This window comes from Neomonachus schauinslandi, chromosome 8 (assembly GCF_002201575.2).
Source record: "Neomonachus schauinslandi chromosome 8, ASM220157v2, whole genome shotgun sequence".
Classification (NCBI taxonomy): Eukaryota; Metazoa; Chordata; class Mammalia; order Carnivora; family Phocidae; genus Neomonachus; species Neomonachus schauinslandi.
This window is the reverse complement of record NC_058410.1, coordinates 14,493,490-14,505,713: the sequence shown is the minus strand read 5'-3', so window position 1 is coordinate 14,505,713 and position 12,224 is coordinate 14,493,490. Positions and strand designations below refer to the sequence as shown.

The following is a 12,224-nucleotide window of genomic DNA, read 5'->3' as shown; positions in this document are numbered from 1 at the left end:
GGAGAGGTGTCTCTCCTTTGGTACAAATCTACATGTTCCACCTGTGCTCTTGATTTTCTCTCCCACCTTGCCTCCTTGAGAGTCTGTGTCTTTGAAACAACTTTCTTTCCCTTCTTTTGCAGTCTCTTCCCCTCTACTAGTTCTTGATCATTCCTTTCAATAGACACACACTTAAAACTACCCTTTATTAAAAACAGCTCCCACCAGATCCTATGTTCTGTTTTAGCTAATACTCTATCTCATGAACATGTAAGTACATTCAGTGTCCTAACATCCTTACCTCTCATTTACTCACCAGTTTGCTAGAGTCTGATTTCTGTTATAACATGGCTACTCCCTATGGTGGTCAATGATTTCCTAACTGCCAAATCAAATGGTTTTATCTCTGAGTAATTTCTCAGTCCAAAACTAGACTACTAGCTTTTCCCCAAGCCTGTTGTATTCTCTACCTTTGTGAATGATCGCAATCATTTGCTCACGTCAGAAACCTAGATGTCATTCTTGACTCCTTTTTCTCCAAGAGTCTGATTAATTACTGAGTCTATTCCTACATATCTTCCAATGTGTCTGCTTTTCTCCTACTCCACCTCTGGTGTTACTTGTTCCTGTTCTAATTTATGACAGAGAGAGATACAGAGAGAGACAGAGATTTTTAGGGCCACGGTGATCATTTAATTCCTTGCCTAAGATTCTTTAATGCCTCCTACTGCCCATACCACAATATAAGTCCTCTTACTGACTGGCCTTTGACCCATGTTACCAACCCACTCCTGGATTCATATTTTCAGGTATTCTGAACTTCCATTTCCTTTATTTATTTATTTATTTATTTTTAAAAGATTTTATTTATTTATTTGAGAGAGAGAGAGAGAGCACATGAGAGGGGGGGAGGGTCAGAGGGAGAAGCAGACTCCCCGCTGAGCAGGGAGCCCAATGCGGGACTCGATCCAGGGACTCCGGGATCATGACCTGAGCCGAAGGCAGTCGCTTAACCAACTGAGCCACCCAGGCGCCCTCCATTTCCTTTAATGTACCATATTTCTTTCTCATCTCTCAACTTTTAAAAACATTGGTTCCTTCAGGTACCAAAGCCCACAGGCATTGCTTAGGCTCTAACTTAAATGTTTCTTTCTCTGAAAGCCTATTCGGATGCCTTCCTTCAGATTTCCCCTGTGGTTGGTTGTGCTTGTCATGTGCTCCCTGACACCCTGTACTTCCCCTCTCACGGCATCTACCACAACACCCTGCTGTAATTGTTTCTTCTGTGAGACTATCAGTTCCAGGGTGGCATGGACAATGGGTCTATTCACTACTGTGTCCACAACCCCTAGCACATAATAGGTCCTTAAAAAGTATTTGCCGCATAAATATCCAAAGAAACAAATGGAGCATGAGAGTATATAACACAGTGGTTAATGCCCAAACTTAAGAAGCCTGGGGTTGAAATCTGGGTTTTCATCTACTTGTTATGTGACCTTGAATTTATTAACTCTAAGCTTCGGGATCATAATCTGTAAAATGGTGAAAATAATACTTATATTTGATTCTTGTAGTGAAGATAAAATAAAAGACAAAGTTGCTGAGGCAGAGTAATTGGCACATGGTAAAAGTTCAATAAATGCAATTTAAAAATATTTTTAGCAATGAGTGATGAGAAGCTAGAACTGAATCAGGACCTAACTTTGAAAAAACATTACTTGAAATCAATATGGGGCTAATTAAAAAACGAATACCTTCTTTCATTAATAGGGCAAACAGAAAAGAAAGATTCAGGTATCTTCCTGAAAAGAAAATGAGAGAGTCCAAGTCTGATGAAACCCCATTCCTGAAAGGAATTATCAGGTATATAAAATAAATGTAACCCACTAATTTTTGTTTAAGTTACATTACATTATATTGACAATTTGTGATTTGTAATGTTTTACATAATTACAGAAGCATAAAGGCTTCAATTTGAAAACAAAGAAGACATCAAAAAAAAACCCTGCTAATTATATCCACAAGTTTAGAAAATCTACATCTGTGTACTAAAAATGGCATAAAACACATATACACAGAAGATTCTTGGGTTTTTTCCTTGCTTCAGTAGCATTTTTGTTTTAAGAAAAGGTTTTTTTTGTTTTGTTTTGTTTTTGTTTTTTAAAACAGATTGCTTTCTTATTTGCACCCTATCTCTTCCCACGGCTGTCATAATATTTATAAAGAATTGTTATAATAGAATGGAATGCCATCAATAAAAGAGCTTATTATTTTCTTTAATTAAAAGTAAATAGTTTGTTAATTTGCAACTGAGCAAAGCAGTCAAGAACAAAATTAAAATTTTCCCATTAAAAACCCTCCCCAAATTCATCTCCATGAAAAATCATTTAAACATCTCCTAACGCACCCAAGATTGAATGATCTTAGGAGAGAACAATCTATTTTTTTACTTCTCAATTCAACATTCCAGCCCTTCAAACCTGACAGAACCTAGCTTTAAAGCGATTTCTAGATATACTCAATTTCCAAAGAAAATTTTGAGAAAATAGATACAAATTTTCTTCTAAATAGTGAGTCTTTTAAATTGTCCTTTAAAATAAAAGTTTTATTCTTTTAATTTTCTTAAAAATTTTAAAGAAGGCACTGTAGTAGTAAGATATTATCACGGAATTTAGGATGAAATGGTTTACCATTCCAGTTTAAATCCACAAACATTCCCATGACTACTCTGCAAAAGCTCTCAGACAACTGAGATCCTGCCAAATATTTACAACTTACATTCTAGAAAAGTTGAAACTCTTATTTTTTTTCCTGCCAACTTAGCACTTTTCTCCTTTCTTGTTCTTAGAGATAAAATAACTTGGCACATTATGTAGCATAAGAAATAAGTGAATTAAGATTAATATCTTGGTTACTAGCATAAAAAATATTTTCGACATGGGTCATTTTCTTACCATTATTGGTAGATGTCAACAGAAAATTATATGGGAAAAAGAAGACAACCAAGGAATAAAATGCATTTTAACTATTTTAAGTGGTTTGGTTCTGAGATTATCTGAACGATTCCAAAGCACAGAGCTATGTACTACAAGGATTACCAGACAATGAAACGAAATCCCCATGCCAGGACTGAGTTTTCATCATTATATTATAAGTTTGGAAGAAATTCTCATGTGCTTTAAGCCAGACCTCAGAATGAACTTTGGGCCAGTTATGGACTGAATGTTTATGTGTCCCCCAAATCCATATTGTAGTCTTAACCCTCCAGTGTGATAGTATTTGTAAGTGGGGCCTTTGGGAAGTAATTAGATGTATATGAGGTCATGAGGTGATGCCCCCATGATGGGTCTAGTGTCCTTACGAGAAGAGGAAGAGAGACAGAGTTCTCTCTCTCTCTCTGCCATGTGAGGACCCAGCCAGGAAGAGGACTCTTACCAGGAATCGAATCTGTCAGCACCTTGATCACCTTGATCTTGGGACTTCTCAGGCTTTCAGAACTATGAGGAGTAAATGTTTGTTCTCTAAGTCCCTGGTCTACAGTATTTTGTTATAACAGCCGAAGCTGACTAACACAGGGTCTAAATTTGTTGAGTATTTGTTGGACAAAATAAACAAGAAAACATACAAACAACACATCAAACCAGACTCAGTCTGATCCAAGAAATTATAGGGTACCCAATCCTTTCAAAGCTGACAGCAATTATGTCTCCATCTTGGGGGTAGTCTAGCTCTTAGTTATAGGATAAACCACTGCCTTGGTTATTTAATAAGCAAGAAGAAAGAGGGAAAGTTGGTTTCAAAAAGTTCTGGGGGATTAAAAAAAAAAAACCATGTTGAGACAGGTCAAATTGCTTATTTGTGGGTTATTTCTTCTACTGAGAAATGTTTTTATCCTGAGTACTTAGGATTTCCCTGTGACTGAAAGCCTGGGTGTTGCTGATAAGTGATTGGGAGCCAAGGACCAAAAATTCATGAAGCTGCTTTCATAAAAGACTTAGTAAAACCTTGGGCCTAACATACATCTCTGTGAAGCTTAGCTGACTATGGGTGTACACGCTCACCTGCGTGCATGTGTGTACACATGCCTGCCTGTTGTCCATGTCCATAAGGTGCTAGACTGATGGGACCAAACACACTCGAGCATCACAGAATGGCTTTGGAAACAGGCCTTCCAATGGAGGCAGTTGGAAAAGTGACACAATGTCCTGATCCAGAGGCCAGATCAAAGATATGAGGTTGACCTTTTTTTCTGTTGCAAGTGAAATATTATCATTCTCACCTCAGAAGTAAGTGAGCACATTGCAATGGTGTGGGAAGTGTGTGTTGCCATTTCAGTTTGGCTGTGCCTGTAAAGGTGACCTCAGTGAGACTGTGAAGCCCTGGATGTGCAGGTTGCATGTGATTTTGTAGGGGTAGGATACAGACAGAAAGAGATGGACAAAGACGGAATGGGGAAATTAAGATAGAGACAGAAAGGGGGTTGGGTGGAGGTATAACGGAGTAGGAGATGGGATGGGAGAAACAGAGATAGTACAGGAATAGGAAAGAGGTAGGAGGAAGAATGAGAAAGACAGGGCTAGAAATGAAAACTCAAATAGGGATGAAGGTGGGCAAAGGATGGGAAGAGAGAGAGGAATGAGTAGGGAATCATGTGATTAGCTGCTGAGACAAATGCAGACAAACATTGACTGTATAGCTATCCTAAAACTCTGCCACTAGGTAGGGCCATGGCTCAGATTTGATTTTTAAAATGTCTTCCAAATATAAGTGAGTCAGAAAAGGAAAACTATTCTCAAACGTATTTGAGGGTTTTAGCTATGTTTGGCAAGATACTACAATGTCAGTATAAATAAGTTCAGGAGAGCAAGTATAGGTATCATTGTTCTGCTTCAGTTTTTGGTTTTCAAGATGACCCAAGAAAAAGAAATCAAAATACAGAGGAGAAAACAAACAAACAAAAATCTCTATCAAATTAAGGTTATAATGGAGCAGTTGTGGAGGTAATAAGTTTCTGGGTATTTTCAAAATGATACCCTTGATGCAAAAATGTGTGAAGTAGGGAAAACATATGGACTTTAGATTCATTTCTGGATTAAAATTTCAGCAGCACCCCTTACCAGACATATGAAGCTGTGTGCTACAAAATAACCTGTGTAAAACACTTGGCACAGTACCAGAAATTAATCATTTTTCCCCATGTGATATCCTTACTATTCTAACAAAATAAGAAAAGATAAAGACTCTTTGCTGCTCTTGCTGTATTAAAATGCACCTCTGTGTAGTACTCAGCACTGTGCTTAGAGCTATTAAGATTTATAAAAAATTACAAGAATCAGCATAGGCCTTAAAGACTTAACATGGTTGTTGGGAAGCTGAGATATACAGTACAAAACAATTTCAGCCATGGTAAATTTCTCCACCTATGCTACAGGTTCTGGAGAAGTGCTAAGATTTTGGATTCTACTTTACTAGACCAGGAAAACCAGAGCAGACAGGGGGATGGCACTCGAAGAGGGGTACAGGGGCAAATGCAACCATGCTTAGAGCATCTGCTGGGGGGGCAGGCTCACTGTTTCCCATGTGGTCAGAAATGACTTCGTGAGTGAGGGGCTAGCACTACACATTAAAGGTAGGACTTAGATATTTAGATGGGAAATTACAGGGGTGAGTTTATAAAGCAGGACTAGAAAAGAGAACAGGAAAGGATGCACATTGGTAGAGCCTATTCCAGTAATCAGTTATTACATAAGTATGTAAAGTATCTTGGAGCAATGATAAGACAAAGATAAAAACATTTTTGAAAATCAAAAGTCTTTCACGTACTGTATGCCATGGCTTACATTCAGATTTTCCCTTCTTTTTAAGTATTCAGCACTTAGATGTGTGTATCCCAATAACTCTACTTTAAAAACTTTCACAAAGACATTGACTCCTATTTTTAAAAATCTGAAAAAATTAATTATAAGTTATTTTTTCCAATCAGATTAGAAAACACGGTTAAACTCAGAATGTTGATAGTGTAAGGAAATGGGCATTCACACAAACTCTTGGTATATATTAAAATTATAAACCTGCATATCTGTTGACTATCGACCTACTTCTAGAAATTTATTCTAAGTAGAAATACGCCCAAGGACTTTCAGTGTAGTATTTTATATAATATTAAACAACTGGAAACCACTTAAATGACCATCAATTTTAATGGCTAATTTATGATTCATAATATATAAGTAATTATATTTATAATAAAATACTATTCAGCCATTAAAATTATTATGTACCTCTGTATCTATTAACATGGAAATATATACTGAGTGAAAGAGAGGCATACACAACCATTTTTGTGAAATTGTGTGTGTCTGTGTGTAGAAAAATGGTGATCAGCATGTTAGTGATGTTTGTATCAGTATCGTGAGATTTACGGTGATTTCTACTTTCTTTACACTGTATAAGAGGTTTATCATTAATATTACTTACAATTAGCACGTAATTTTTTTAACAATATGAAAAAATAATAACTCTATTTTCATTTTGGAAAAAAAATAATCTTCCCCAACTAATGACAATTCTGTAGCAAAGTAATGGCCAGCTGGCACCAGCTAAGACAAGAGAAAATGAACCCCCACCAGAGGCATTTACTGCCTTTTCACAGGGCAGGTACTGGCGGCAACTACCGTGTGAGAGAATTCCCTTTTCATCAAGGGGCTTTTGGAAAGAAATTATAGGAGAGATAATCCCAGTTTGTCCTGTGTCTAGATGCATCGTTTAGTCTTCTGTCTTTACTGGACTGTGAGCTTCTCAAGGCCTGGGAAAGTGTCTTACCAACATTTTTGTGTCTCCAAAGCCTAGCTTAGACACGCAGTAAGCAGTTAATTTGTACAATGGGACTGTAATAAATCGCCATGCTTTGTTTGCTCCTGCACTATAAAAGAGGCTTTGGGGAAGTCCCTGATCAAAAACTGCTCATAGGGTTATGTCTGGTTATGTCCTATCGTCTATATTTATTTTTACAAATGCAATGTTTTTTAGTTCACATATTTTTTCATCTGCATATATATGAGACTAATATTATTGTAATATTGCCATACTGGGATTTGTTTTCTAGTAGCATTTATGTTCAAAATCATTACAATGTACAAATACACAGTTACCTGATAACAACCTAATGTCGGTGTGGATAATCTCAGAATGATTAGTCTTTTTAGTGTCCTGCCACCATGGTTACTTTGCTATCGAAGCACCTAAGAGGGGAGTCCAGACACTGCCATGATCTACTCAGACTAAATTCTTTGCCCAAAACAGACCACTCCTTGCTTCTTTCTTTTCCAAATAGTAACAAATGCATAAAAAAAAAAAATAAGCACAAAGTCTCCTTTCCATATGACATACACCTTAGTACATTAGAAATAATTGAACAAACTATTTCGGTCAGAATTCACAGAATTGACATGAAGTAACTGCTCTTGATTCTAGCTATCCATTCATTTCTTCTCAGAGACAATGTTAGCAAATGTCACAGATAAGGAGTTAAACTGATAGAACTGCCAATATCATTGATTAGTATTAGTGACAAGAGTACCAGCAGTGTTCCTTTATTACACTTGGCATTTAATGATTTATTGGCTCCAAATAAGTAAACATAGAACTCTAGGTAGTTTGCTTTACCTTGGACAGATGAGAGTTGATCCATTTTGTGAAAGTACGTTTTTGTACTATCTCTTGCTCATCTAGAAGAAAAAAAAATGAATGAATCTAGTTAGATAACACAGTATAACATGAAGTTGTATCCTAAAAGACATTGGGTTACAAAGTCTCGAAGTAATCATAATATTATTTTATCTTCTAACCCATTTTGCCAATTGCTGTCTTGAAGGAAGTGTCAGTACAACTCCAATTTGACTACTCCTTTAAACATTATCAGCAAATGCTTCAAAATTTTCAATATGTTAGCCCTATGTTTACCTTCATTCACTTATTGAAAGCTCACTATACAATTATTCCTCAGTAAAGCTGTTTGGGAAAAGTTCACTGAGACCAACTAAGTGCCAAGTTTTATGTTAGGTGCAGAGATAGACAGAAAACAACAGGGCAATGTCTCCGCCATGGAAAATCTAGAAGGAGAGACAGACAAGCAAGGGCATATGCATAGTAGAGAATTATACGGTAATGTAATAAGACAGAGCTGCGTATGTGAGGCATTACAGGGACTTCACCCAGATTGGATGACCTCCAAAGATCCCACCACCTCTTTTTTTTTTTTAATATTTTATTTATTTACTTATTTGACAGAGAGAGAGCACAAGCAGGGGGAGCAGCAGAGGAAGAGGGAGAAGCAGGCTATTTTTAGACCTTTCATGATATGAATGGCCTGTTATATTGAGGATTAGATGACAACTAAATGTAGAGGGAAAAAACATAATTTATTGGAAATTATAGAAAGTAAGTTTTAAAATGCTAAAATGACATGCTTTGGTTACAAATTTTAAAAATATTACTCCATTTTGTATGTTTTTTGACCAAGGAAAGATATAAAGGAAAAAATGAAGAATAATTTATTGTATCAAAAATGTGATCATTTTGGCAAATAAATGCTAAGTGAAACAATCAGCACAAAAGCAGCTTATTGTCACCTATAATATATAAATTCTGTGCTCTAACATAATATGACTCATAATGTTTTAAAGTCTTCATATTTGCAGTATGGGAAGTGATAATGCAAATTTACCTTCTGGTTCCAAATGCTTTTAATTATTTCTAGTAGTGTTGTTTCCCCAGCAAATCAAAGTAATTATTGATTGTTCGGTTTGAAATGACTCAGCAAGCAAATACTCTGGATGAATCTACATGTACGTAATAATCCCTTCATCAAAATTATTAATGTCTTCTTTCCCTACAGAAATATTCCTGGCAAAGTCAGAGTACTGTTTATTCTTTTTTTTTAAGATTTTATTTATTTATTTGAAAGAGAGAGAGTGCAAGAGAGATCAGGAGCAGAGGGAGGGGCAAAGGGAGGGGGAGAAGCAGACTCCTTGCTGAGCAGGGAGCCTGATACAGGGCTTGATCCCAGGACCCTAAGATCATGACCTGAGCCTAAGGCAGACGCTTAACTGACTGAGCCACCCAGGCGCCCAGGGTACCATTTATTCTTCTGAACCATTTTTTTTTTAAATTCTAGTATAATTAACATACAGTGTTATATTAGTTTCACGGATATCCAGGCATGGATATTTCTATCTCTATGTCTCTATACAGATCCTATTATATTTTAATTAAACCAATTATTATATATCATCATATGTAATATATACTTATTAACTCATTTAATTCTTGTAGCAAATCTTCAAGCAAGAAATATTATAATGCCATTTCACAAATAAGAAAACCAAGGCACGTGGAAGTTAAGCATTTTTTCCAAAGCCACCCAGTGGTAGACCCAAGTGTTCACCTCTACAAGTCAGGTTCTTACACCATTTTACTACTGCCCAAGGAGAGCTCAGAAATCATTATATTAGTCATATCAAATATTAATCATATTAAAATGATAAATTCATAGTTAAATCACCCTGAATTTGACCTTAAAATCTTTAGATTCTATAAATAAAGTCATGTAGCAGCAGAATAATCTTAACTAATCAAGCTAGATTTGATGAAATTCAGAACTTCTATAATATATAAAATCCAATTCTAATTTTAAAATAGACTATGGGGGGGGGGCTCCTGGGTGGCTCAGTCATTAAGCATCTGCCTTTGGCTCAGGTCATGGTGATCCCCAGGGTCCTGGGATCGAGCCCCGCATTGGGCTCCCTGCTCGGCAGGAAGCCTGCTTCTCCCTCTCCCACTCCCCCTGCTTGTGTTCCTGCTCTTGCTATCTCTCTCTCTGTCAAATAAATAAATAAAATCTTTAAGAAAAAATAAAAAAAATAAAATAGACTATAAGTACAGCTAGAGTATATATAAAATCTTAAACTCAATTTGAGATTATGCACAATTTTATTAATGTTGCAAGATATAAATGTTTTAAAATCTTAAATTAGCATAGTATTGTCATAAATGTAGGTAATAATCTATTGATATTACTTCCTGATTATAAGTTGTTATATTTTTACTACTTCCACCTTTAATGAAACAATACTGCTATTATAACAGTTTCCTCTGATGATAAATCTCTGAGTTTATATTTAGACTTTGGCTAAAGGGCCTTTTTTTAAAAGTTCAAATTATGCAGTTTTTTTTGTAGCATTCATTATATATGTATCTAAGTTTCAAATTCTCTACATGTTTCCTTTTATATTATGGCTGCAAAAGCAGAGTTTATTGGGTCCTAGGAGTCTACTTTTTATATCATCAGACACAGCCAACTGAATTCTAAGTAAATATTTTCTGATTTTACTTACTATATTCCCCAAATAAAGAAAAATTCCTAAAACATATCAGCAAATATTCATTTTTTTGATACAAAAATCTAAATAATTTAGCCCAGGATTTGGTAATTAAATCTGATACCAATAGCATAAAATGTTTCAGTCATGGAAGTAATATAAAACATATGATGAATGTCTACCACATTGCATTAAAACAACATTATGAACAACAGCACTGCTTTATAAAGCTGTTGATGAAGAGCTGACCTAATCTACATGATATAGGTTTATAGTTCTTGTGAATATGTAGTTATATTTGAGAAAGCATTATTTAAGTATATTTAACTGTTAATCTTATAGTGATTTTTCTATCTTACACTTTTCAGAACAACAACATGATATGGTCTTACCAAGTGTCCACATGTATGCATGCTAAATATTTCCCATAAAATTGTAAAAAGAGTAATTCATTAAGACATTTAGCTGAACATATATGTTAGTTGTAAACACAGAGAAGTTTGTCTATGTCATACACGTAAACTTAGATCTCCAGTTCTAGGACTCACAGAGAATAAGAAGTTAATCCTGTTTATAAATCTTAATCCCTAATTTCTGTTAATGCAAACTAAAATCCACCTAGTTCTTAAGCCAGTCAGTTGCAGGTCATCCTTGGGTCTTTACTTATCCTCCTCCCCCACAACAAATTCATAAGGAATTGTTGTTGGTTTTATTTCCCAAATATCTCATCTCAATCAAGATCAATCTAGTGAAGACACCATCATCTTTTGGATGCCTGTTCATTTCCATCACTAGAATCTCAGTTTTAGATGAGATGGCGTGGACCACATCTGACTTACCATCACTGTCTTATTCATTATTGCTTAGTAGATGCTTAATAAGGAAATGAATGGATGCATTTGCTAAGGAAGTGCTAGAGACTAAAAAACAGGCCCTGCTCTAAGGAACTGATAATAAATGGAAGAGACAAGTATGTAAATAATAGCTCAAGGCACTGTGTCAGCTACTGTAATGGAGGAACATGTAAAACGTTGAGGGAATATAAATACAGGAGCAAGTAATTCTCTTATAGGGAAATGGAACAGGCTGGAAGATTCAGAGAAGCTAAAAAAGGAGGTGCCATTACATCAAACATCAGCAAATAAGTAGAAATTCTCAGGTAGACAAATTTTTAGGAGAAAGAGGCAGTCTTTTAAAAGCATGGCATGATATATTAAAGTGACAGTAAAAATCTGTTTCGGCTGAATTATAAAGTAGAGAGGGTTTAAGAAGGCTTAACAAGGAAGTAAGCCTAGAAAACAGGTAACAATCAGGTTATTAAAGTCTTTGAATAGCATGACATGGAGTTTGGTCTCTATCTATGGACAATAGGGAGCCACCAACAATTTTGGACAGGACAAAGACATGATCATATGAGACCTGAGACACAGAAATATATATTCCAATGGTGGTGTAGAGGCTTAATTGAAGGGAGAAGAGGCTGGGAGCAGGGAGGATATTTGGGAATATACTAGCAGAACACATGTTAAAGGTAGGGATGAATTCTGTTCTCAGGATGTGCTAAGAGGAACATGAGATGGCTGCACAGTGCATGAGATGCATGAGGTGCATGAGGTGCATGAGACGGCTCCATGGTAACTATCAGAAGTAGACCGACAGGAGTTAGGGGTGTTTTCTAGATTTTTATCATAGGTAACTGCATAATGATGTCACTAACCAAGGAAGGAAAGAGAAGCAGCAGGCTCCAGATGCATTGCAAATGTATCATGAAATGTCTGGGTAAGATGGCAGCATCAGCACAAAGGAGAGGTGAGAATTCAGAAGCTAGATTGGGAGGTGGGTGCTCCACAGATAAGAACCTGTAGT

The 12,224-nt window shown here is 36.1% G+C and overlaps 1 protein-coding gene across 1 annotated transcript in view; it reads right to left on the bottom strand.

Annotated features, from left to right (window-relative positions):
* LOC110583187 (nesprin-1-like) overlaps positions 1 to 12,224 on the bottom strand; it is a 218,164-nt gene that overhangs the window by 132,513 nt on the left and 73,427 nt on the right. Inside the window, exon 2 of the mRNA XM_021693239.1 lies at positions 7,645 to 7,706. Coding sequence (XP_021548914.1) covers positions 7,645 to 7,706 — 62 coding nt within the window. The remainder of the gene's footprint in view (positions 1 to 7,644; positions 7,707 to 12,224) is intronic.